Source organism: Xiphias gladius, chromosome 20 (assembly GCF_016859285.1).
Source record: "Xiphias gladius isolate SHS-SW01 ecotype Sanya breed wild chromosome 20, ASM1685928v1, whole genome shotgun sequence".
Taxonomy (NCBI): Eukaryota; Metazoa; Chordata; class Actinopteri; order Istiophoriformes; family Xiphiidae; genus Xiphias; species Xiphias gladius.
Window position 1 is genome coordinate 30,279 of NC_053419.1, and position 27,222 is coordinate 57,500.

Consider the following 27,222-nt stretch of genomic DNA (forward strand, 5'->3'; position numbering starts at 1 on the left):
GTCAGAGAAGAGAGATAGATGTTAGCTTGCAACAAAAGCTAGAGGGCCATCTAAGGCCAGAGGAGAGGATTATATGTTAGACTGCAATGAAGATTAGAGGCCAAAGAGAGCCAGCAGAATTAGAGAGGGAATACATGGTTTAAAGACATTATGGTAATTTGAAGGGTTTGTCAATAAGTAACCACCACCAGCTATATGCATGATTTACTCCATGGGTCATGAGACCTGAGAGAAATTTGAGCAGAGAGGATTTATGTGCACCTAACCTCAAGAAGTGGACCGAGTACTACTGAGGGCTTTGACCACATTTTAAAAGCACCTGTTATGGTTAAACCAGGACTTAGACATGGGAAAACTATCAAATGTGAACAGAGAGGTGGTGGTGTGTTGCTTTATAAAATTTTAATGCCAGCAACCTAATTGCAAATGTATGGAGCTTTATATTTTATATTTCATTACAATAAGAAAAATAAAACCACAGTTAAAATGGAATGAAGTGACATTCTGACTGAGAGGCAGAATAAGGCCAATGTTTCCAACACATGACATGACAAATGCAACTGCGCTGGCAAACTGAACAGAATCAATTATATTCTGATAACCCTATTGTAAATAATAGGTTGCTGACGAATTACCTTGAGTGCTCTGCATATATGGCTACTTTTGAAAGGAACTGAACGCAACAGCTCTGACTAGCAATAAACTGAAAGAATTCAGATTCTTTTGAAAGGTGTATTTGAAAGGTGATACTTTCACTTACTGTTGTATGTACTGAAGTCTCCTAACAGTGATGAGATTCACTTAGTGTTGTAACTGCAGTGCCTTGAACATTGATAACTTCACTTACTGATGTAGGAACTGGGAGTTGAGTAGCAGTGCATGCAGATGAGTTTTTTAATGCTACAGCATGATTGCGCAACTGTAGGTCTGGAAGACAGATGAGCAGAATTGCACTGATACTTAAAGAATGGCATCCATTGATTGATTGGCTGGAGGAATGTCAGCAGAAAGATCATTGGTCATATATACTGATCTCAGGATTCTGAATGGAGGGATTTGACAGCATTGGAAAGTGGAAGTGACAGAGGGAAACAGGTCAGGAGGAGCCATTGTTAACCCACAGAGAATCAATGCACAACATTAGGGAGGAGATCTTCCTAAATGAACTTTCGCCAAAGCTTCATTAGGTGGTGCTGAGTCTGTGCAGTTGTCATATGTGTCTGTTTTCACTACTTTTAGTTTGCGTTCCTCTATTTTATCATCATGGTGATTCCAATCTTTCATATGTATGCGGGAAGTAGCACCCTCTGTCAGCCATTATTAAAATCAGCAGTTCATATTAAAGTTCATGTTAGTTCATGTTCTAACTTATATATATTGTTTGTCCCTTTTATATTTGTGTATTTATATGTATTATGTAGTCTTGTAGAAACATACATTTTTTGTTGGTTTTAGTAATCCATTTATTATGAAAAAATGTTTAGCCTTTGGTCTATATATGATGGTACAGTTGCTGCACTTGCAAAAGTTTTTCTGTCACACGTGTGACAGAAAAACTTCATACGTGTGAGGGGAGTTTTCAAGTGTCCTGAATCAAATGACCAAAGAGGATATGTATCAGTTTCTACCAGGTGTGTTTCTATCTGCCAGAGTGCTCACAGTTGAGTCTGTTGAGAGTAGAGTCTAGTCCAACCAGATACAGTGGCTCATCAGCAAGATTTAAAGGCTGCAGTCCACAAAACATCAACATCAACATCAATCACAGCAGTAATCACATTCCTTTAATTGTTTCAGTAATCTCCATTTTAACAGATCTTTCATGAATATGTGATGACATCTGGTTATGGCTTATTATAATATAGACCCCGATGTGGAACTGTAGGGGTTGCTCTAAAGTTTGAAGGTTGGGCAAAGAAAGCCAGTATTCTCTTTACACTGCACTTTCATTAACAAGTTTTATCAGATGTTTCTCTCTTACAAGCATGCTTGCTCTCACGCCACTTATCAGCCAACATATAGAGTGATACCAGTATTTCTGTAATATACCAATATTGGCCTGATTTATTGGTCAGGCTCTGTTATGACCAATAAACATTTTTCCAATTTTTCCATACTAAAATGTATGCACCATATAGTGCATAAGTTTTACGTTCAAACTTGAAGGACAATTTAGTAGCACTTATTGAAATTGCAGAATGCAAATAAAGTGCACTAGGTAGTAAATAGGAAGTGGTTTTCAAACCTGGACAAATCATCTTCAGCACTTGCGTGGAAGCAGTTTACAGTCATGTAATCAATGATGTGTGCCTCAGTACTTTATGAGACTGTCCTCCTAAGAAGAACAAGAGCATCAGTCATATCAGCAAGTGCTTTGGGGCAATTGCTGAAATGACTGATAGTGTTAATAATGTGATGCATCGCCCTTCCATCATTAGAGGGCAGAGCCTTGTAGTTTAGACCTTTGTGACTTCATAGGGTTTTCAACTGGGCACCCCCTCCCACTGGTGTTCCATCGTTTGGCCCACAACACCTCTGAGGGGCTCGAAAGTAGAACCAGTGTCCTGGAACCACCCCCTCATTCCCTCAGGTTACTTTTCAACTGCTGCCTTTTAAATCATATGCGAAATTCATGGTGATTGCCTATGCAGTCACTGTGATCAGAGGCACCACACGGCATGATTTATAATTCATCAACGATTCATGAATTATTGGCAACAAAAAGAGGTAAAGGCTTTTTATTGTCTTTTGCTAATCCTTGATTTAATAGAAGCCAATATAAAATCAGTGTATAGAAAAATTGAGAGTAAGCATAAAAGGACGTCGAAATACCTTAAACACTGATAGATCTGCCTGCTGCACCACGTTAAAAATGCACAACTTAAATAAAACAATGTTAAGGTGAGAGAGTAATCTTATAGTAAATAAAATTATTCTCTCACCTTATATTTTATGTCTATATTTATGTATATTTTCACATCACCAGCAGTTAACTCTGTCTGTAAGCCTGACATGAAGTCTGCATGAGGTACGCACATTCTCATCATACATTTTTTTTTTAATATAAAAGTTTATGTGTGGGAAGTGACCTATGGATGTTTTTGTGTGTATGCATCATTTATACATGTGGTCAATGCTTTACATTTTAGTGTGGCATCTAAAATTACATCTTTCTGTCTCCTCTAACCTTCTTGGTGATCACTCATTTGAAATGTCAATATAGCTGATAACATATTGTTGTCAGTTGTTTGTTTTATCAAATGACTGACGTGGATATAAAATAGTGATTTAATTGATATTTTGGCACACCAGTGTTGAATTTATTGTACTGCCAGACAGTGGATAGTCAATTGACTCTGGTTAACAGGTCAACAGGCTGTGTTTTCAAAAGCAGCCAGGTCAGGGTTGATGTAGTCTACAATTATTTTTGCTGTAGCAGAACTGAGCAAAATAATGACTTGGGACTTTACTCTGACTTTTCTTATGACTTATTGAGACTTCCTTAAAGCTGGACTTGATTTGAAGGACCTGAAGACGTTAAGATGAGGAGACTGGACCTCACACAATAAATATTGGAAAAATGCTGCATCATTTTTGTGCAGTGCCAAAGTGGCATGAATAACTGTAGCTTGACCTGAATGACTGACTGCTCATTTAAGGGTCTGAGCTCTTTGATTCATCTTCTGCTTATACCTCTGTATTACTCGTCTGAATTTCACTGATTCTTGAATCCCTTAACAGATACACTGAAGCTCTGCTCCAAATGATTTACATATAACTTTACCCACTAACTTGTACAAAGAGTTATATGTACCCACTGATCTGATGATTACTGAGGAGCTAAATAAAATTATAATTTATAGTGCCACAACTATTACTATTAAAATAGACTGAGAAGCACTCTGTTTATTTTACTCTCTGGCTTATTCATGCTGAGCGATTTAAATGTTAAGTGTGACACTGACAGAACAAGAACACGTTAGGTTAATTTGGGAATTCCTGAGTATGGTGTGTGTGTGTGTGCGTGTGTGTGTGTGTGTGTGTGTGTGTGTGTGTGTGTGTGTGTGTGTGTCCTAATTTAGCAAATTTGCATTGCCCTGAATGTGACAAGAGACAATTCTATGCATGCCTAGTGTTTCCATCTAATGAATATCATCATTACATAGAATGCATATTGCATTTTTGCAAGCTCATGATGCAAACAAATTGGGGCCCTACTTTCAGTAACATTGCACTAATAGTGGTCAAAAACTCCACAGGTTACATTAAAGTTTGCCCACTTGATTTTGTGTAAAGTGTAAAGTTGTGGGTCTGTAAAGCATGTTAGTACATTCACATTGGGCTACACAAGTTGATTTCATTATTGCAGTATTGAGACACACAGGCACATACAAAAACTTCAACACTTCTAAGTTTTAAACAAGATAATACAGCCACTGTATTGCTCGTTGTTAGAATAAACAGTGCTGGATGCTTTAATACAGATTTGGACTTATGTATTTATACTTGGGCATACATTTGATTCTATTGCCATCAACTGAAGACAGTATGAAAATCAAAACTTATTAAAAAGAACTTATTTTCTGCTTAGGTAAACCAATATAATGATATGTTTCCCCACATAAGTCTTATTTAGTACTTGACTGTGGCTCAGTTAAGGTGAGATACGGGGGAGGTATGGGCCTGTTGGTTTTTCACATTAAACAAATCACATCAATGTCTATGGGCTGTTCCAAAGAAAAATCATTATGTCACAGGTTTACGTGGAAATTCATTCAAGTTTCTGCATAATCCTGAATATGCAGTTAAGCACTAATTCTCATTATTAAATATTGAAATATCTCTAGATGTTTCTGAATGACACTTTAGCCCTTTGTGATTGCTACTCTGACTATAGTGTTCCCCAGAAAGCTTTCCACCACTCCTTCACCACCTGAATCACTAAAATTAGCCTCAATGCACAAACCTGTCAGTATGTTTCCACGTGAAAGATAATTGCAAGCAGAAAATCCTTGGACTAAATTTGGAATACAGCTCTTTTTGTTCCACAACTATAGTTGCATATGTTGTACATAATCTAAATATTGTTTAATATTTCTGTCAAAGATTAATCTACAGACTAACCTACAGTTACTGCTAACAAGTAATCCATACTTAATCATATTTCCTCTCCATGCATAGTTGGTGTAATACATTTTTATTGTCTGCACAAATGAGTGACTGACTGAAGTTCTTTGTTATCTGCAGGCAACATCAACATTAAAGCAACTTGATGGAGAAAACTAGAGGAGTCCCTTTAAGATGACACGCACAGACCCGCCTGACATACTGGTATCAACTGTGCATCAAGATATAAAAGTGATTCCCATTTCTTCACATTACATGTCCTTGCAACCCTCCAAACAATGTGATTCTATAAATTACAGTACACTGGAGGACAGTAAGAACAAAGTCAATAAGAGGCACTGCTGTACCTCTGACTACATGTCATTGGAGTACCCAAAATCCCACAAATACTCAATGGAGTCCCCATACAGGAAAGCTGATAGGCATCTAGTCAACCCAGATGTTGCCTGGAATGCCCTGGGCCGCCAGCAGAGATACCGCTTTTCTGCTCCAGACATTTTTAGCCATAGGTTAACTCCTCAACCAATAGCTGCTGATAAGGCCAGTGAGTTAGTTGTCCCTGAACAAAAAAGAAGGACCAGGTCAAAAAGTGCACCTCGGATCCAGACCAGTCTCACCCCTGTGTCTTTTGAAGGGTCCTCATCTTCGGGGAGGAAGGGGAGGGACTCCCAAAGGACTTTGAGAGACACTCGCTGGAGACCAGAAATATCAGCGCATAGGGAGTCATCCTATACGGCAACTAGGGCTCATATGCATGAAGTACATCCCATTAAGTTGCAGCCTCAAATGAGTGACAGCAGTAGATATTCACCTCACTTTGCTGCTGATAATTCTGAGGATGGAGCGCTAGATAAACCAGCAACAAGCCCTCATGTCCGGTGTCGGGTGGACATCAAACCTGATGACACTGCATTACATCATTCAGGACAGAAACAGGTTACACCTCAAGTGGACATACCCTGGCAGAGGCACCACAGTGGGGGGAGTAGGAGTTTGACTGTACCACGCCATTTCTCCTACTGTAGAACACCAACTCCCACTGACTCATTAGGTACAGAGAGTAGGCAAACTTACCACTATTCCCAAAGCATGCCAAATAGTTATTTACAACCCATGGAGATTCCCTTGCAAAGAATGCCCTCATCAGGTGATTACTATGGAAGGGAACGAAGAGCTCATTCCAGTCCTAATGTGCCAACCAAGTTCTTTTATGCAGATGAACCAGGGAGATATGTTACTACTGCTCCTCCTCAACCAAGTTCTTACTTTCAGGAGGAACGTTACACACCAGGACAAACATATACTCCAAAAGTGCAATATGTGCAAGATCCAAGGACTCGAATGGTGCATGCTGTAGCTACGAGACCCTATTATCCTGAAATGGAGCCCTATACATACTCTGTGCAGACACGATATCCCAAACCCTACACGGCAAATGAACCGGGGCCGTACATCATACAGACACCTCCAGCTAGAATATTTTATGGCGATGATCCAAGGTCTTATCAAATCCAGACTGCTCCCCCAAGGTTTTATTATTCCAGTGACATGTATGCAATGCCTCCTGAGCACCATATCCCAGCAAGGGCATATTACACAGAGGGCCGAAGACATGCTAGAGTTATTCAGGCACAAACAGATGACTGGTATGGCTCAGATGCATCTGGTTATTCCACCAATCCTGCCTCTTATGTTTCCCAAGTCACTCCAACCAGAGTCCAGCAAGAGCCCGTGTTAACACCCTGGTATGCCAGCCCATGTGTAGACGCTCAAAGAATTGGCACAGATTCCAAATCTTACTCAAGGTCTTGGGACAATATCCTAAACTCTCGTGTAGAGAGGGAACAACCTCTTCCTGTACAGCGGGGTCAGAGCTATGATGATCTTCTTGACTCCAGGAAGCCTGCAACAGCCACAGGTGACAAACCACAACCAGTGGTAGTCAATCTCTCCAGTTCACCAAGACGCTATGCAGCCTTATCAATGTCTGATAACTCACTAATTGACAGAAGCCCAACAGAGATGTCAAAAAGCACTACTAGTAAACTCTGGTTTGTCACTCCTGAGATAACAATCACTGATAATGACATTCGACCAGGGATCCTTAATAAGGCTCAAGGACGGTCTGCCAGTTGGGACATTCTTGACTCCAGAAGCACTGAGGATCCAGAACTGCCTCAGTGTGACTTTGAAAGCTCAACCAATGAGAAGACACATGACAACGCCTCACTACAGCAAAGCCTAGAACAACTTGATGAGCTTCTGGCAGATCTTGTGACTGACTACAAGCCCCCTAGTAGAAGGGCAAGTGAGGACATTTTGGATCAACTAAAGAAGTTAATTGATGAGGAAGAAGCAGTATCTCTGTCCAGAAAGAGCTCAAAGGCAGGTACAGAGGAACCAGCCCCTCTTGACAAGCAGCCAACCTCAATAAGAATGAATCCTGATGCTTTTCGAGATATAGATGGAGTCAGTGATGCAATGAGGACTGCAGATGAGTGCTCCCCAGATCAGAGCCCAGACGAAGATGATACAATGATGTGCTCTAACAACAAATGTCGGAGGACAGAGACACTGTTCAATGCTTGCCTATATTTTAAATCCTGCCACAGCTGCTACACCTACTACTGCTCCCGTAACTGTCGCAGGGAGGACTGGGACATTCATAAAGAAAGCTGCCTGTATGGAAGAATTGGCAGCACATGCCGTCACATCATCAAACACTGCCGGGAGACTGTTGAAGTCCACAAAGCCTTCTCCCGTATTGCCAAAGTTGGCTACCTTTCTCGAGGTAGAGGAGTTCTCTTCCTTGGTTTTCCAAACCCTGGGTCATCCAGTAATTTCCTGGAGTATGGCCTGGATAGTCTACTTATGTCTCCTACATACCTTTCCCTTCGAGAGCTTGAAAGCTTCAAGGATAACCTAGGGGAGTACTGTGAGGAGCTGCAGGAAGCTGGCAAAGAGTATGACCCAAACGAATGTTTCATCTTGAATGTATCAATTGCTGTCGGTGAGCAGTTGCCTGATGGGCCATCACCAAGGAACCAAGCTCCAACTGTCAGAAAATATGCAAAGGTTGCCCTGGCTTCCTTCAGCCCTGAGAGAAAGGTTCACAAGAAAGAAAGTGACATGGAAACGCTGATCCTCACCCCACCCCCAGGAACAGCAGATATCGACAAAAAGGGAGAGGAAGGCAGGAAGGCCAGGGAAATCTGTTTTATCAATATACAGCGAGAATTAAGGATTCGAGGGGTTTTCCTACGCCATGAATACCCACAGGTGTATCAGCAGCTCTGTGAGTTTGTGGAAAGTAACAGAAGGTTCACGCCCACAACTATTTATCCCATCGATAAGAGGACCGGTAAACAGTTTATGTGCATGATTATGGCTGCATCTGAGCCCAGGACATTGGACTGGGTAGGTACCCCGCATCTCCTGGATGACATTATTTAAGTGCACCTTTTGGTGTAAATATATATGTATAGAAATACATATATATTGTTACACATATTTATATATCAATCTAATTACAAACAGTTGTAGATATGTATTTTGTTATCAAAATGATATATATTCATGTCTGCTTGGTCAGTATTATTCTTTATCAGGATATTTCCTGTCAGGTGCAGAATGAGTACAGTACATTATTAATTTTAATCTTTTTAACAAGTACATACTTTTTATCCACCACAATTCATTTGTCTGTATCCTGGTCATGTACTTTTAACGACACATTCCCTTTGGTAGGGATTATCTAAACTGACATTCTTGTGTTTTGATTTTTTCAAATAATTAGCAGCTACTGTATGTTCTTTGTAACTCGGTTTCTTTAGATGAAAGAGTCAATTTCTGTAAGTGAGTACAACATGACTATTTTTCATATACATACGTTAATGGTATATCATTTAGAAAATATGAGCATTATTTTCTTTCTGCGTAAATACTTTCTATGCAAACTTGCTTCATCAGTTAGCCCCACATTATGGAAAAGCAGATGTTTCTGTTATATTATATTATATTATATTATATTATATATTTGTTGAAGTTTAGATAAAATGTTGAATTTTTTGGTGGCAATGTAAATTCTCATCATAAGAAAATAATGAAAACTGAAAAAGAGACAGTTGTGCTACTTGAAACATTTATAAAAACAGGCCCAAAAAACCTCTTTTTGCTTAGGTAGGAGTATTAGATTGAAAGTTAATATTTTACTCTTTACTGAGTCTAATGGCATACTTTGCAGAAAGGCTCATTTCAGTAGTTCTGTAATTCTGCTCAGCGCTGCAGATTACTGGAGCAGTTCTGGACTTGAAAGCAACCTCCACAATGGATATTGAAATGGTGGAAGTAACCATCCACACAATAGGTGTTGGCCTGTACTGTTCAGTTTTAAACACTGTGAATAGTGAGAGTTATCTACTACAAAAAGAAAACTTGGTATAATACCAAAAAATCAAGCAATTTCCTAAAACACTCAAGTGGATGACTTGTACTTTTAGACATATTCACAAATAAAAATATATGAATTAGCAGCAGGAGTTATTGTCCTTAGAACAAGGTGAGCCAGATTTGGCACAGTAGCTATATGGTACATAAACACTTGAAGACGAAATTAGTTGTGTATTTGTACTGCAATGGTTTATTACATGTGGTTTATACTGTGCTTTTGGCTTTAGCAAATCAGAACCATTACATTGCTCATTGATTGCAGAAATTTTAGAAACATTTATCAGTGCAAGTTAGCCATTTTGCCTCATTCTTTTTTAAGATACAGTACATTTCTTGATTTTGTTTTTTTGCATGCTAAATCCCAAATTTCCTGCCAGCATACTGATTTGATACTTACAGTTAAGTTTTTTAAAATCAACAGTCTAGCTGGAATATATTGTATGTTTGACCTGCTAATATCCAAAGTATTTAAAACTGATCCCATTTGAAGAATTACGTATCTGGAAGTTGTGAGAGGACCGATTTATCAATCAGACCTCATTAAAAGTTGAATAAGCTGTTTTCTCACAGTCATTAATCATTCTTCCATATTTAAACTTTTTTCCTTGTGAAATCAGCTTTCCTCAGAGTTTTCAAGACAAGTATAATGAAACTTGAAGCACATATATATTTTAAAATCTGTTGGTTGGCTGACAAGATGTGCTGTACAGATTCAGTGAAAAGTTGTGGGCTGCATGTAATTCTGTTTTCTATGCTCTGATCTCATTTAAAATGACACTGATGATAGTAACTTGCTCAATGAATGGAATTGTGAAAGTAAAAACTACTATGGTGTGTAAGAAAAAACAAATAATTTTCAGTCGTTCAAATTTAAAGCAATGAAGAAGAGACCTCACTAAAATGTCAAGAAAATCCTGTAATCTTGTATTTTTTATACTTTCATCATAATCGTCTGCGTGTGTCTATTTATAAACCATATCTAATAAATGGAATGGGAACTCTGGGTTCTGCTGTCTGCCTATTCTTTAAGTGAAGACTGTGCAAGCAGATCAGATAGCCGAGTCCTTCATATTTCTTCAAAGGAATGAGGTTAACAATAAGTGGGGTTATAAACAGGACAATGTCATAGGGGAGAGATATACTGTTTTTACATGGAGAACTTAGTTGGTTTGATGATATAAAATTTTCATATAATTTGTATGTTTAGATGAAAAATAGTGGTATTACTTTGCGATCTATCGGTTTAATTACCACAATTTAATTTTCAGAAGTAAAACTTAAACATGATATATTTTATCATATATAGGCTATACAAGAAAATAAATTCAGTTCACATAAAAAGGGAACCAGATTAAATTTAGTATACTATGACCAAAGAAGTCAATATATTCAAATAAACGTTTTTACGATTAAATGTCTAAAGTATAAATCTATAATATGAGACATTTTGGCAGGTTTTATTTTCATTGTTAGAAAGCTCCAGAAAAAGCTAGTGATTAAACTTTGAATTTAGAATGTTTTATCACAAAACGAATGGTTTGTCAGTTTAGCTACAAATGTACAGTTTGTCCTCAAGGTGTTAACGTAGAGGTCATTAAAATCAAAAGGCATCGTCTCCTTGAGACATGAAAAATTTCATGGTAATCTGCATTTTGGAATATGAAAAGTAGTTAACAATCACGATTGTCATTTTTCAAACATCTTCCGACATTATTTAAAAGGTGTATCCAAATTTTTTGCATTCAAATGTTTTACAGCTCTTGATAAGTGAAATCAATCCACAGTACCCTTTGCCTCCCAGTCTGATCATGGTGAGCATACCAAACAATGATGCAGTTGGTCAAGGCACAGGGTAAACAAACCATAAGGGTTAAAAAGGGCCATGGTGGATGGGGCAGTGTGGAGGAGGGCACAAACACCATCAACGTGCCACACATCCTTATCATCTTTGTGGCTAAACTGACATCGCTTAGGGCATTTCTTCTTTGAAGAAAAAAAAACGGATTTGAAATTTGAAAAGGGCACTTATACATCCGCAGTGACCATTAACAGTCTTTCTCTAACCTTGGTTAGTTTCCAAGTTCAAGTATGAACCTTCAAGCTCAGCTAAACCAGGTTTTTTTAGATATCTAGTTAGCCAAACCTCAATCTTAATGTGTCAGTTCAGAAAACTTCCATAAACGTAGACCTGTTTTGTTGTTAGGTATGAAGATATGTTGAAATGCAGGTTAAGACCAAGTTTTAAGTCAAGTCAAGTCCATTTTATTTATATAGCGCCAAATCTTAACAGAAGTTATCTCAAGACACTTCTCATATAGAGCAGGTCTAGACCGTACTCTTTATAGTTATATTTACAGAGACCCAACGTTCCCCCATTGCCAAGGACTTGGCTACAGCGGCAAGAAATACCCCCTTTTAACAGCTAGAAACCTTGAACAGAACCAGGCTTAGGGTGGGCAGCCATCTGCCTTGACCAGTTTAGTTAAGAGAGCGAGAGAGAGAGAGATGTAATAATAACAAGAGTATTTATAGGATAATCCTATTAATAAATGGATAAATCTCTGTCTTTCTGTCTGGCTGTCCTTTGATTTTCTCGACAACCGCTTACTCGATCGAGATCAAACTTTGCGGGTGTATTGCTGAGGACCCAGGAAGTGCAGTGGCGACTGAAGTTTTTTGGATGGGCAGCTGTCAAGATCCTAACCCTAACCCTAACCCTCACATAAAATTTGATGTCATGAGTGATATCACAGAATGTTGCTTTGAATACAGATGAATGCCCTAAATAATGATGCCACATAAACATCACAGAATGTTGCTTTGGGAGTTTGTAAATAGAACCCCTTACCCCCTTCAGGCTATTTTGTTTGTAACAATGCCAACAGGCACATTTTGAACAGGCAAAAAACATAGTTACTAGTAATAATAATTGTAGCAGTTAGTGTTGGGCAGGATCATGGGGACGGTAGGTGGTTTGTAATCACAGATCCAAACTCTACAGCTATGGAGAAAGAAATACCTGCAGAAAGCGACAGCAGGAGAGAAGAGAGAGACAACAAGGCACAAAACTACGGGAGAGAGAAGAGCATTGACCTGTTTAAAGACTGAATATTATTTCTAGGTTACATTATGACCAACCTGCAGGGCTTCAAAGAGCCATTTGAGCATCCATTTCAGCAATTTCCCAATATTCTCTATAGGTCCCTAAAACATGTTTTTTTGCATGGTGGTAACTCATTTTCCCTCCCTATTCAGTACTCATCATAGCACTGAACATGCAATGCAATTGTTGCGGGTAATCAAACATATAATTAAACAGGAGTTTGGATTTTTTTTTTCAAGTCTAATATTAGGTTAATTATAGATAGATACAGATAGGCTCTCCTAGCTATATATGTGCTTATGTCTCAATGACTCACAGGTTAGGTGCATAGGTATTTGGACAGTGAAACAATTTTTGTAATTTTGCTTCTGTACACCACCACAATGGATTTAAAACAAAGCCATCAAGATGTGATTGAAGTGTGGACTTTCAGTTTTAATTCAAGGGCTTTAACAAAAATATCACATTAACCATTTAGAATTACAGTCATTTTTATACACAGTCCATTTTCAGATTCTCAAAAGTAATTGGACAATTGACTGACAATCAGTTTCATTGCCAATTGTGGCCTGTTCACTCATTATGTCATGAAAAATTATCTAATGTCCATGGCCAAATACTTATGTATCTAACTGTGGGTTCAATTTTTAAATTTATTTTAGCATAACAGTTAGTAGTGCAAAATGCGGAGGCCCATGTAAGCAGGATACATAAAAAGTAAAAGACAATCAATCAATCATCAATAACAAACCAGCACATTTTTAATACCTAACACATTCCTAATAGATAAACAAAAATAAAGGGAGGTTAATGATCAACATATTACTTACTGGTTGGATCATCCTTGTGGACCAGTGGTCTGAGACCTACATGTAGAGAAAATCAGCTGTAATGCCCCTGGTTCAGTTCTTTCGGGGCACCTTTCCAGCTGGAACTGACTGAAGCCTTATACTAAGTTCAGCTGAACTTAATATAAAACTTCAGTCGTCACTATTCCAGTCAATTTACGTGGGGGTCTTTCAGATTTACAGTCTTTTGAGTATGAAATTCTCTCCTTTTGTTTTTACATGCAGTGTTTCTTTGCTGAGCCACTGTAGAGAGATATGTCGTGGAAGTGTCTGTAGGTTTTGGGTTTTTTTTTGTTTTGTCCCAGCAAAAACACACAACACAAAGGTCCGTAGCTGATTTATTTTAGTCAGACTGTTGAAGCCTCATTTTAGTTTCAGCTGAACTTTCAAATGTATTTTTACAAAGAATAAGGACTGTGGATATTGTCCTCCATTTCTTACTGTGGAGTTTCTCTACAAATCTATTACTTCAATGAACAGGGGGATGACAGGAACCAATAATGTAACTCTTTCAGTGTACTTAGTAGGGTACAGTATGTGAGTATTGTTTTAAGATAGATTAAAAAATCTGAACCTACCCTTTAAGGTATAAGACTTTTCCTGGCCTTTTCCACTCATGATACTAATCTTCTCTTCTCCTTGTCTGGTTTAGTTTTGCACTCCCTCCTCTTTCTTGTCCATTGACCGCTCTCTCTCTCTTTCCTCACTGACCGCAGTGGGACTGATGGAGCCTCAGACTCTGAAGATGAAATGAACTTCCCTGTCACTATTCCAGGCAATTACCTCCATCAGTCCCACATCCCTGCATGCACCACCTTCGATTTCACAATCAGTTAATAAATCTATTAAGTTCCTCAGGCATTTGTTATTGCTGTGTGTGTGTGTGTGTGTATGTACTTGTACGTTTATCTTTGTGAGGACCAGTTTGAATTATATACCTTACAGAGTGAGGACATTTGTGGAAAATTAGGACATTTTGGCCAGTCCTAACTTCCAACACACCTTTAAAGGCATATAATTGTGATGGTTAAGGTTAGGGTAAGGGGCTAGGGAATGCATTATGTCAATGAGTGTCCTCACAAAGATAGAAATAAAAGAGTGTGTGTGTGTGGGTGATCACACTGAATGTAGGCCAAGACAGTGAGAGAGAGCGTGTAAAGCAGTGAAGGTAAAAGAGAGCAGGCCTCATTCCTCTGGCTGTGTATCAAACTGCTCAGCTCAGCTTCTTTTGTGACTGCTGGCAGTGAGACAGGATCGTGGAGGCTCAGATAAGTGCAGCAAATTAGTGCACTGTAGTTCATTCAAGAGACCAGCTCAACTGTAGCCACAATCAATACAAGTGGTCTGAAAACCCAGTAGTGCGTGTGTTCACACAGAATGTAGGCCATGTGCGTGAAAGAATCTCAGGCAAAAAGGGGGAAGTAGACTGGGCCTCAGTGTTTTGGCTGAGCTACTCCTTTAGTACACTGTAGGTATGTTGACAGAGTGGACTACTTAATACTTACTTATGATTTATAAAACCTTTCACTGATTGAATAGATTTAACTACAGAATGTGACAATCAATTTTTTAAAATTAACTGACAAGCAACCCCCAGTGGTCTTGTCAAGTATGACTGTTGTCTGTCAAGAGCAACCGGGGGAAGCAGTGTGTTAGACACAAAACCTTATATGGAGGTGGTCACTTAAGTGTGGGATTTTGACTGCTGTTGTTTGTCATTTTGCTTCTATTATCCATGACCATAATCATTCCTCGAACTAAAGGAATATTAGCTCATTGATAAACATGTTGTATCTTGTTTGTTAAATCTGTACACAAAGAGAAGTGTAAATTTTACGGAGAATTACATGCTGGAATTATTTCTTAGTTCTCGTTTTGAACAACAACCATGTGCAGAGACTTCCTGGAGCCTTGTAGTTACAATGAGGTTGTATCGTCCTACCTGTACAGAGACCAAAACCTAAACTAAAGTACCAATGTCCTGGGTGGATGGATAAACTGCTGTTCATCAAGAAATAGTTCTAGCACACACTAAAACATAAGGGAAAAATAAAATAATAAAAATAGTGTTGTGGAAGATGTTCTACAAAAGACTATGAACACAATTAAACACACAAAACACTGATTATGTTAAAGTGAAATATATTGTAAGTTACAATACAGGAGACAAACAAACCTTATCAAAAGAAGTCAAAGGGGAGTCTCTCTCAATGGACAGTGTCTTACAATCATCTTTACAGTTTTTCTTGAGACAAAGAACTTAGTCCAAATTGGTTATCTTTACTTCAACCCAAATACATCATCCAATAAGATAGAAACATATATAATGTTCACACGCTGCCCATGCACTGGCCATAAATGAAAGCTCAGACAGATATAGCTTGGCTTATTTCCATTTATGATAAGGCTACAAGCTGCTACATATGTAGGCCCCCCTGGACTCATAAAACATCTGTCTAAAGCCCCTGGGAGAGACCTTGAAACTTCTATAGGAGCATCACTAAAAGTGAATAAATGATAAACCAACTTTTCCTTCACAACAGAAGAATAAAAAAGATATATTATACTAAATAAATAGAAGAGGTCTTCTACAAGTTAACCGCAACAGCAGATTTATATATATATATATATTTTTTTTTTGCAGTAAGCATAAAGAGTGGCACAAGTAAAATCTGTATTACAACCCCCTCCCCGCTTTTTCACTTTGCATTGTGTATGTCTTTTATTAGCTATACTACCTATCCTTTTGAGGGTTGCAGGGGGGCTAGAGCCAATCCCGGCCCTCTGGGTGAGAAGTGGTACATCCTGGATAGGTTGTCAGTCTATCACGGGGCTGACATATAGAGACAAGCAGCCATTCACGCTCACATTCAAACCTTCAAGGAATTAACCTAACCTGCTTGTTTTTGGACCGTGGGAGTAATATGTTTTTTTTTTTTTTTTTTTTAAATTAAGAACATGCATCATGTAAGACAAATAAAAATTGAAACATTAAAGGCCTTAAAGTAGATCTTAATCTCAGATCTTAACGGGAGGACCTGTACAGGACGGGGCCTCAACATCAGTTGATAATGCAGGGTCAATTTAAGGCCTTCGAGGCTTCAGGGTTCCCCTTGAGCCCTGGGGCAGTTGCTCACTTTGCCTGGTTGTTAATCCAGCCTGTAAAAGTCTTGATGTTTAATCAGAACAAAAAGTTAACTGTAAAAGTTCCACAAATTGTGAGGAGAGAAGCCAGTTTTTAAAGGGATACTTTTCCCCCAATTCATCAGTTCATTAAAGAAGAGGAGACAGTTCTGCATACAGATCTAATGCATACATTTAATATGCACGGGATCTAAGTGTTCTCAGTCAATAGACTTCAATCAGTGCATGTCTATACTGTTATCCAACTACACATGGGAAATGTAGTTTAACACACATGCAGTTCTAAAGACCCAGTGAGTTAGGAACTACGTAAGTAAACCTCAGTTACAAAGTGTCTCACAGTTACAAATGTACATATCAAAAAAAAGAAAAAAAAATTGAATAAAGACAAATGAAATCAATCACAAACAAGCAAGATTATTAAAAGCATTAAAACAAATCAGGGCCCAGGAGCCTTAATTTAATCCCACTCCCCTAGACACAAGGTCTTGAGATGGGATTTTAAACAGTTTGCCAGTACACAGATGGAATAATTGCAACATTTCAAGTGGGCTCACTTTCAGTTTTATCTCCAAATAAAAAATGGTTTAGATAATATAGATAAACTAAGGCCTATCAAACAGAACACTGATACCGGATGATTATGCAAATTCTTGCATGATATTCAGTGTCAATATTTTTAATTATGTATTTCCGCAATAGAATACCTGCACAGAATGTTGGTACAGGGGGTTAAATTGTGAGGTACGTAATCTCTAACAAGAAGTGAGCGCCAGGAATGCGGGATTGTCTGATTGTCTGACTGCTTGTGTTTTTTGCCCCATCAAAGTTGTTTTTATTGCATGTCCCATTCTTATGTATAATGTTATAATGACTATAAATCATGGACAAAACTACAAAAAAAAGGGCCCAAGTTGTAAAAACCTGAACTATCCATTAAAAATTATACCAAAAATCTGAATCCCTGCCTTTTCTGCCAACTCCCTCTGGAACGTCCTTGCTGCAAAGACACCCAGAGTGGTCACCACTTGTAAAGGATCCATATACTGTCTCTGGGTTGAGTCCCTTTAAGGTTGAGGCCAGTACAAAGTTCTACAGCTCTTGATAAGTGAAATCAACCAATGAGCCAAACATCAAGATGGGCCAAGAACTCCTGGCGGTCCCAGAATACTGGCTCATCATAAGACCCTCATTTGCATAATCCTTCAACTGTGCTTCATTATACAGTCTCACCACCACTCCTTTAAATAACCTTGAGATGAATAGCCTTGAGTGTGATAAATAACTGAGACCAGCTGAGGCTCTGCTAAAAGGCTGTTATATAGGAAAATGGAAAAAAAAGCAGGAAATGACTTTTGTTTTGTTTTATTCATGGTTTGTAGTGATGACTAGAAGTCAGCGCTAACTTGACCAATATACCATTATTATTGCTGCCTGTGACACATATATCAACAGATAAAAATTGCCTTAAAATAACTGAATATTTTTGCTGGAGTGTGATACTTGATAACCAAGTGTTAAAAAGGCCAAGGCTTTCAGGTCATTTTGCTCATTTTCGATCAAGAGCTGTTAAGACAGATATTCTGTGTGTTATTGAGCAGAGAATTTATACATAATATTTTTCTGTGTCATGAGATGCATTACTGTGTGACTGACAAACCCACGATGGGTGCATAATGGTATTGACCACCAGATGGCAGTGTAACTGTTCAAAACTGTCATTGTTGGAAACGACAAAAATATAACAATTTTATGCATAGAATATTATAGAAGAATATATAATACTCCTGAACAAGACAGACAGCAATGAGAGAGAGTAAATAAAACTAGGCTTAATATAAAAACACAAAATCAATATATTGCGAATTATTCCTAAAAAGCACATGAAAAGGATCTAGGTTGCAATTTCACTGACAATTTTACTTGAGTTTTATAAACCTACTGTATGTCTAAAACATAGACAATAAAATTGAAGCCAAACTTTTGTTTTAAAACCCTTCACCATGGATATCATGTACATGTCAAAAACTATTAATGAAAGAACTTGTTGGGGAGACAACTCAATGCAATATTTTAATTTTATGAACCATCTCCACACCAGTATTAAACATGTTTTCTAAGATGAAGGCATGTCTTCTTTATTTGATATTTGACAGTGGAAAGCAGGCAAAACAGCATGACATACTGTACTGGAGGTCTTACAGGCTGTATCTGAACCCGAAATGACAGTTCCCGTATATAGCATATTCCTTAAGGCCTCAGTGTGCTTCCAACAGTATGTCAAGACGACTACGACAAAAGATACACGCTAACTTCAAATGTGCAGACTTCACTGCACTCAAAGACTAAAATACTTAATGGGTTTGCACAAATCCAGATTACAATAATCCACAGCAATGTGGATGTGACGGTGTAAGTAATATTTTTTTTCATAATGTTAATAATATGTACCATATTTATTTTTTTAGATATTTGATTTTTAAATTTTTGTTGTTGGTTACAAATTTGATGTAGTGAGAGTTGATAATGTACATACAGAATATGGACAGGCTGAATAATTTGTATTTGTTTGTTATAATATTTAAAAATGAACAAAGGTTTTTTTTTTTGTCTTTCTACAGTGAGGATGTGGATATAATTTTAGCAATATGGAGCCCATGGAAAAGGAAAATTCTACTGTGTACTGGCCCTATCTGTTATGGCTATAATGTAATGTAAAAATTGACCTTATCAATACCGTTAAGAACTCGCTTGAGGTCCCAATTTGTAGCGCACTTTATCCCCTCTTGGCCCTGTACCCTCGCAGATTTAATGTGATCATGGTGAAGACCTCACGGTATATACGATAAAAGTCTGTGAGAGCTCAGTCTGCAAGCCTAGAGGGTGCATATTTGGATTCAGCTACACAGTTGTTATTGAAGGATAAGGTAAGGCAGTGGGATAGAGCCAAGAGGAGGCTACGGCCGCCAGATTTCACCTGGCCATCCAGTGGGGAAATTCAAAATAGTTAGAGACACTTTTTCCTTAGGTTGTGGTCAGACAGCATGCTGTGCAAACTACTTCGCCTGAAACATACTGAAGCCTTTAGCCCGCAGCACAGCCCAAAAACATGCTTGTCATTATAATAATTATTTAAGATGGTTCCTGGACAGAACCATGTGATTTACTACTAATTATAGGTTCAACAACTACAATGTTCTGAGACTGTTTTTAGTACTTTTTCATCTTTTACGAAATGATATAGTTGTTAAATATTGTTGATGTCTGATTTCCAGAAAAACTTCCTTGATAAAATCTGTGTTTGTAAAAACAGAATGATTCACTTTAATCTACAGAAATACTTATTAGAAATGTTATTCTCCATATTTGTTGACTTGTATGTTTGCCTGTAATTTGCAACTAAACAGAAAAACTAATGTTATATTAGGAAAAAAATTCAAATTACTTACACATGCATGTATACATATGCAACTGTCGCAACATGACCAAAACTCCACACTGGGAAAAAGCTAGTAAGTGGGCCCTGAATTGACACTTTTTTTTTAAATTTTTGTAATGAAATGATAAACTCCATGCTCAAATTTCACATTTTTTCATGTTCACCTGACCTTACCATCTAGGTTACCTAGCTATTCAGGTCCCAACCTAAGACTCTGTAGGTTACAAAAGCACATAATTGGTATTAATCCTAGTTAATATCTAATATCTAATTATCTAATATAATCTAATTAATTTGAGCAAGTGGCAATTGTAGCAATGTAAATTACTACAATGTAAAACCAAATTACATACTGTAGTCCTTAAGCAGAACCCTTCTTAACATATTACAATTAAAATTCTGTTAGCTTCCAGGACCTAGGAACTTACCGGCCCTTTCACATCACATGACAATGTTACCAAAATATGTCTCTAAGATTTCCTAAAAATTAGATACTTTTTTTCCACTGTTGTGAGATACTAAGTCATTATTATGAGATGTGAAAGGCATAACTGAAAGAAAGCATATCTGAATTTTTTGGAAGAAGGCATTACACTTCCCTGGAAATATGCCACTCTATTTGTTTGTCAAGCTAATGTGTGTACAGAAAAATGGAAATACTGTGTGAAACATCACCAAAGAGCAGTTGTTCAAGTTAAATTAATCTTTGCTCAGTCACTTCTACAGCAGATTATGTTTATGTTTTGGCCTTCACCTGCTGGCTACTATGTGTCAAGAACGTCACAGGGTATCTTTAAGACTTTAACCGACTGACAGACAGGTGTCTCTGCCTATCATACTCAGCCATGGTGCTTGCTGCTTGGTTTATCAACCTCAGTTCCACCACAATGCCCAAAGTGGAATTTCTAGCTTCAAAATGGTGGAACCCAAGTGTGAACCCAAAATCAGGGCCTCAAATCAGTGAGTGATGACACAAATGATGCAGCCATGTCTTCTACCATCACTATCAGGTTCACTATTGAATGAAAAAGAGTATGGCTATGAGCAGGGACAAAGAATAAAAGACAGCAATTATCAAGGCATTCAAACATTTTATAAGTGATCTCCGTGTGTGCTGGGTGATAATTTATTCACTAAGACATATTTACTATTTTACTTACTGTTGCTCTGTCTTTAAAGCTTTAACATAGGCATTCATTTTTTTTAAATCATAAAAATGTGTCGTGATCACACCAATCCACTCAAAATCAAAAGTCGGCAGTTTATTAGGTACCTAACTAAAACTAATGCAGTCTGATACAACAGTCATGCAATAAATATTTTTGTTGAAAATGATTTAGAGACTTCATCGATCATTTTGGAGGATGCAGTTTGGTGGTGCTGTTGAACTGTACAATATTACACCAACAAGTGTTTCTATTATAGTGACCACCACATTTTTTAATACCTCTCTGTACAATGCAACACAGTTGAACAACATCACATCCTACAGTTGAATTAACCACTCTCTAAAAATATTTCTACATGAACATTCTAACCTTCATGAAGGTATTAGGTGCTGTATTAGACTACATTAGCTTTAGCTAGGAGCACCTAATGAACTGGCAAATGACTCTGGATAATGTCAAGGATTTGCAATCTGGATTCAAGGGAGAAGGGTACTGATCTGTTTTTCAAAAATCCAGACTGGGCTATTTCATCATTATTATTTCATTTCCTGAATATAATCGCCTATGTACAGCACAATAAAAATGTGAAGATTTTCTTTTTATGTTATGTTAAATCTGTTAAAGATGGAGTACAGAAACAAAGGTGTAGCATGTGCATTAATTTGTTTGTTGGGTGTACAAAACAATGTATTGAAGCTGTACAAATCCATCCTGGAGGACGGAGCTTAAATTCAGAGGCAGTAAATAAACAAAAAACTGACGGCAATATGACAGCCAAAACTCTGTACCACAAGGCTTATTTCTTTCTTAGAAAAATAATAATGCATTTGTTTTTGCTTGTGTACTCTGCGTTCTTGGAGATTCAGAGGCTTCTAACCTGCTCAGCTGAAGCAGAGACATGTCTGCCTTTTTTTTTTTCTGCAAATCGATTTCCTGCTCTCCTCTCTTCTAACGTGACTGTCCTGTCAGTCTCCATTTCTGTTTAGCCTGATGCTGGCAATTTATGAGACTTTCAGACCATGTTTAACTCTCTGTCTGCACATATACAGACAGACAGGTAGCTTAGCAGCTTCAGTCTGCTTCAGACAGACAGGTAGCTTAGCAGCTTCAGTCTGTCTACTGGCCAGTCTTCTTCTCCTTCTGGAAACTGAAGCTTGTCCGGCGGCTCAGTTTCCGCTGCTTCTGGGCAAAATAATCAGCCCGAGAGGTGCTGGCCCGAGACTCCAGGATATAGTTCACCTGAAAAACAAAAACAGTGAGAGAAAAAACCTGTCTTACTCATGGAGTGTTTAAAATGTTACTGTGATAAATTCAGCTTTATGTCTGACATCCACAGGCCTTAATGACAGATACATTACATCATCAAAATTACCTCCATCATGGTAACACATACTAACCCACTATCATGTAGTAAGCAGATGGAAAGATATTTTAAAGTGTCTATTAATATATCAACAACTGAAACTGTACCATCTGCAATGGGTATGTAGAAAACAGATAATGACTGACAATATAACACAGTTGTAATAATATAAAGTATTTTTTCATATTTTGAAGATGAAACAAAGTATTTATTTACATATGAAAATACATAAAATGCATGTATTTATACATTTATAAATGCTTCTAAACTCTCCATGACAACTGAGCAAACTCGAGGTTTAGTAATTGGACCTTGAGTTAAGAGTTTTGTGTAAAACTACCATTTCCAATGTCAAGAATGAACCTTCAAGTCGAACATGCTTTCATGTGTTCTGAATAAATTTATAAAACAGCAGTGGAACAAGCCGTAAACAGAAGACCGACATATAATCACTGTACAGGTGATAAAGTGAATGTTACCAAACAGCTACTTATTTACAACTCATGCACACAAAGGGCAACATTAGAATTCATTCTGAGTTGTGTTTTTGTCTAACTGATAAATTTATGTCTAATATTCACTCTGGTTTGGTCTCCACCAACTCATGAGAAAATAATCTAGCTCTTTAGCTGTTAAATGCTCCACTATGTTTACCAGCTAGTCTCTCACTGCGATCTATCTGCTGTTTGATGCTGGACAGGGAGTGTACAGTAGACAAAAGTCAAAACTGTTAAAATTTTGTCCTTAGAAAGCAGAAACGGTACACAGCACAGACATCCAGCAGAACTCACCTTTAACACTATTTCATTGACTGTAGAGGCATCGGACTCAAAGTAGAGAGGCTTGTAATCATGGTTGCTGAGATAAGTGATCTTAAATATTGCATGACCTGTAAGACAGAGAGGAAGAACATGTTTAATTAAAGCTGCAAGCAGCGTTGAGCAGGCCCTTGAAATTCGAACCCCAGGGGGGAGTGGTATACACAGTTGTTAGTACAGGTTGTATGATAGGCCTCTGACTTTGCGTGATTGTCCAATACAAAACCAGTGAGTTAAACATAACCTACTGTGCCACCAGTTGCATATGTGTATCATAGATTAAGGCAAAGATAAAACCGAAAAGGGGCAAAGATAGACCCTAAAAGAAGCTTGAGCCCGTCTTTTGACCTTAGACTTGACAACCGTCACAATATAGCATAATCAAGGTCTTAAAGCTTTTCTGATCCAATGTGACATGGATCTGGTCAACCTGCTAGGAGTACATGAAAGTATAACACGTCATTTCATGTTGCCAGTAGATGGCCCTATGACTATGGCTCAATATTGGCATGTAGATGTCTTCAGGCCGAGACTCTTATCAAACGTGAAGTTTGGGGCAGATTTAACAAGTTTGAGTAACAACAACTTCCTGTTTATGGCGAAACATTGAAAATCGCTGTGCAATCATTAGAGCGCCATTTGATGAAAACTCACAATCTTCCCTTTAAGTTTCATCGAAAGTCTTAAGGCTTTTATGACCACATTTGATATGGATCTGCTCAAGCCGCTAGGAGCAGTACATCAAAGTACAGAAATTGTTATTTCCTGTTGCCAGTAGGTGGGGCTTTGTATACCTGAATATTGGCCTGTAGATTCTTTCAGGCCGGAAGATTGGACAATGTATATTTGAAATACAAAAACTTCCTGCTTTATCATGAGACATCACATGTACGCCGTTCAATAAAAACAGAAAAGCTTTACAATTTAGCATCACAAAGGTCTCTTCTCTAGGAGGAGTTTGTTTAAGCACATTGCCTGTAAGTGGCTGACTTCCTGTTGGGTTTAGGCCAAAGAGGCTCCAAGAGGTTTTTTTGTAAGTCTTGGGATGCTGATGAATTTCGTACATGTAGGTGGAAACATGCTGCAAGGACTACTTTGTTGGAATTTGGTAGGGGGCGCTATCAAGCCACAGCCAATCCTGAGACCCTTATTATTTTCCGGCAGTTCTGACACATGTATCAGGTTTCGTGAGTTTTAGAACATTTCTAACTCTTCAACAACAACTTCCTGTTTCATGGCGAAACATTCAAATTCACCACACCACCAAGGCAACGCCATTTGATGAAAAGTCACAATTTTAACAACAAAGCATCACCATGGTCTCAAGGATTTCCTGACCACTTTTGAGGTGGATGTGGTCAACCAGCTAGGAGGAGTGCATGGAAGTATAAAACCTAGCATTTCCTATTGCCAGTAGGTGGCATTATGATTATAGCTGGATATGGGATACTGACACTGTTCACCCAACGTGATTCAATTTCAGTTCACAAAGTCCAGAATCGATTCAGTTCAATTTGACTCAACTTGATCTGATTATAAAATTGGTGACCAAGAGTTAATTTTCTTTCTTCTAGCCAGTAGCTAGTAGAGCGGCAGCAGCATAATCAAAAAACTAATAGTGATATACCACAAAGAATCAAAAATTTACTAGAACAAGAGTGGCATACCATCAGCCACTTTTTGATCTTGGTGTCTCTCTGGATGTATGCAAACACATACTTAGAGAAAAAAATTATGTAGAAATGAAGAAAGCAAGCCACTACCCCTTTTAAACATAAATCTATACTGCCGTTAAGAAGACCCCTCATTGTGTCAGCTTTGCTTGTCTACACTGAACCAAACAAATATAATGCAGCCCCAGTGTGATTTTAGATAGCATTCCAGCATTCTGGAATCAGAGGCATGAGTGTAAAACAACAGAGCTGGCATCTGTTCCGCCGTGCTGGGTCTCCCTTTTTACAGACGTCGATTCGGCTCTGTGACTACCTCCGCTGCCGGCGTAAAGGTGGAACAACAACCACCCCCAAATTCCATGTTTGTACCTTTTATACAGAAAAGCAAGGCAGAATAACGGCACAACATTCCGACCTTGAAAAGGCTGTATAAAAGGAACTACTGTTTCCGTGGTACACTCACTGGGGCTTCTCTCTTCTACAAGGTCACAGGCACAGAGGTGGTCTGAGTCAATAGAGATGGGTTTCTGCCGAATCCAAAACTTAGTACTGGCCTTCTGATTGGTGACAGGATCGATCTCCACCTTCTCTCCTGAAATGCCTAAAGAAACAGTTGTATGTAAACTCATTAATGAAAAACACATTTCATGCACATGATAATAACTCATTCATGGACTACAAGTTAAAGAGCACAGTAAGTTTATGTTTTAAATCTTATCGTGAACAAACATAACTGCTGAATTTCAACATGTTAGAAGCGTTTCCTTATATTTTTATCCCACTTTGGCGGTTTGGCTCTTGGGACGGCAATGTCAGTCAGTCTGTCCACCGACAAATGGTTGTGAGTGAAATATCTCAACAACTACTGTAAATGGTAGATGGACTGCACTTATATAGCGCTATTCTAGTCTTATCGACCACTCAATGCGCTTTACACTACTGCCACTTTAATTCATTCACACATACATTCATACAGCACTCTTTTCTATACATACTGTGCTTTCTACATACACAAACACTCACACACTCCCTCACACCGATGATACATTGGGGGCAATCTGGGGTTCAGTATCTTGCCAAAGGACACTTCGACATGTGGACTGGAGGAGCCAGGGATTGAATCACCGACCTTCCACTTAGTGGAGGACCCGCTCTACCTCCTGAGCCACAACTGCCCATAAACTATTAGATGGATTTTCATGAAATTTGGTTCAAACATTCATGTCCCTCTAGGATGAATTGTAATAACTTTGGTGATCCTTTTACTTTCCTCTAACATCTTCATCATGTCAAAATTTCAATTTGTCCTAAAGTTTGGTTTTTGACCAAATACCTGCCAAACTAATGACAATCCCATCAGCCTCAGCTATACTTTGTGTTTAGTGCTAGTTAGCAAATATTAGCATGCTTACACACTAGCCTAAATTTCTGAACATGGTAATATTATACCTGCTTAACATCAGTATTTTACCAATGGCATTATATGTATGTTGGCATGCAAAGTTTAAATTTTTGCATTGTATTGTTTTACAGGAACACTTTAATGCAATTTATAGCTACTGTATGTGCACCCTGCGGATATTACATCCTTTGTGAAGCTAACATGCACTTTTAAGTCAAGATTCACTGTTTAGCTGCCTGTTTTATTGTTTTAAATGGTAATAAATAGCATGTGCAGGTACCTGTAAAAGGGGGACTCGACAGAATGGAGACACCTCAAGCTCCATCAAAGCCACCAGTGGTAACAGCTGTGTGTTTACATTATAGAATGTCTGTGTTTGAATCTGGTTATAGGTAATGTGTTTCTGTTGAGTACACTTCAATGATCTTAAATTGTGAAATTATATTCAAGTAGTATAAGTGTAGACTACAGAGCCAAACACAGAAGACACACTCTCCTCTACACACACCAACAAACACAGCTGCTGGTATATTGAAGATTTTTCAGTGTTTAAATACATCGTTGAATATGGCGGATTGCAAGTAAAGAGACGTGAGATACATCCAGGTGCCAATCAAAAGGCAGCATCTGTTTCCTACTGGGAAAGCTGTAAATGTTGGCATTCCGGGTTACCTAGCTTGCAAGCTACAA

General features: G+C 38.1%; 2 protein-coding genes across 2 annotated transcripts in view; one reads left to right on the top strand and one right to left on the bottom strand.

Annotated features, from left to right (window-relative positions):
- Positions 1-5,298: 5,298 nt before the first annotated feature.
- ajm1 (apical junction component 1 homolog) lies at positions 5,299-8,577 on the top strand. Its single transcript, XM_040158093.1, has one exon. The coding sequence runs from the start codon at positions 5,299-5,301 to the stop codon at positions 8,575-8,577; it is 3,279 nt and encodes a 1,092-aa protein (XP_040014027.1).
- A 7,909-nt stretch (positions 8,578-16,486) lies between these two features.
- Positions 16,487-27,222, bottom strand: part of mapkap1 (MAPK associated protein 1) — a 36,883-nt gene continuing 26,147 nt past the window's right edge. The window contains exons 10-12 of the mRNA XM_040157522.1: positions 25,594-25,731; positions 23,431-23,528; positions 16,487-22,515 (exon numbers count right to left, since the gene is read on the bottom strand). Coding sequence (XP_040013456.1) covers positions 22,393-22,515; positions 23,431-23,528; positions 25,594-25,731 — 359 coding nt within the window. The 3' untranslated portion in view covers positions 16,487-22,392. The remainder of the gene's footprint in view (positions 22,516-23,430; positions 23,529-25,593; positions 25,732-27,222) is intronic.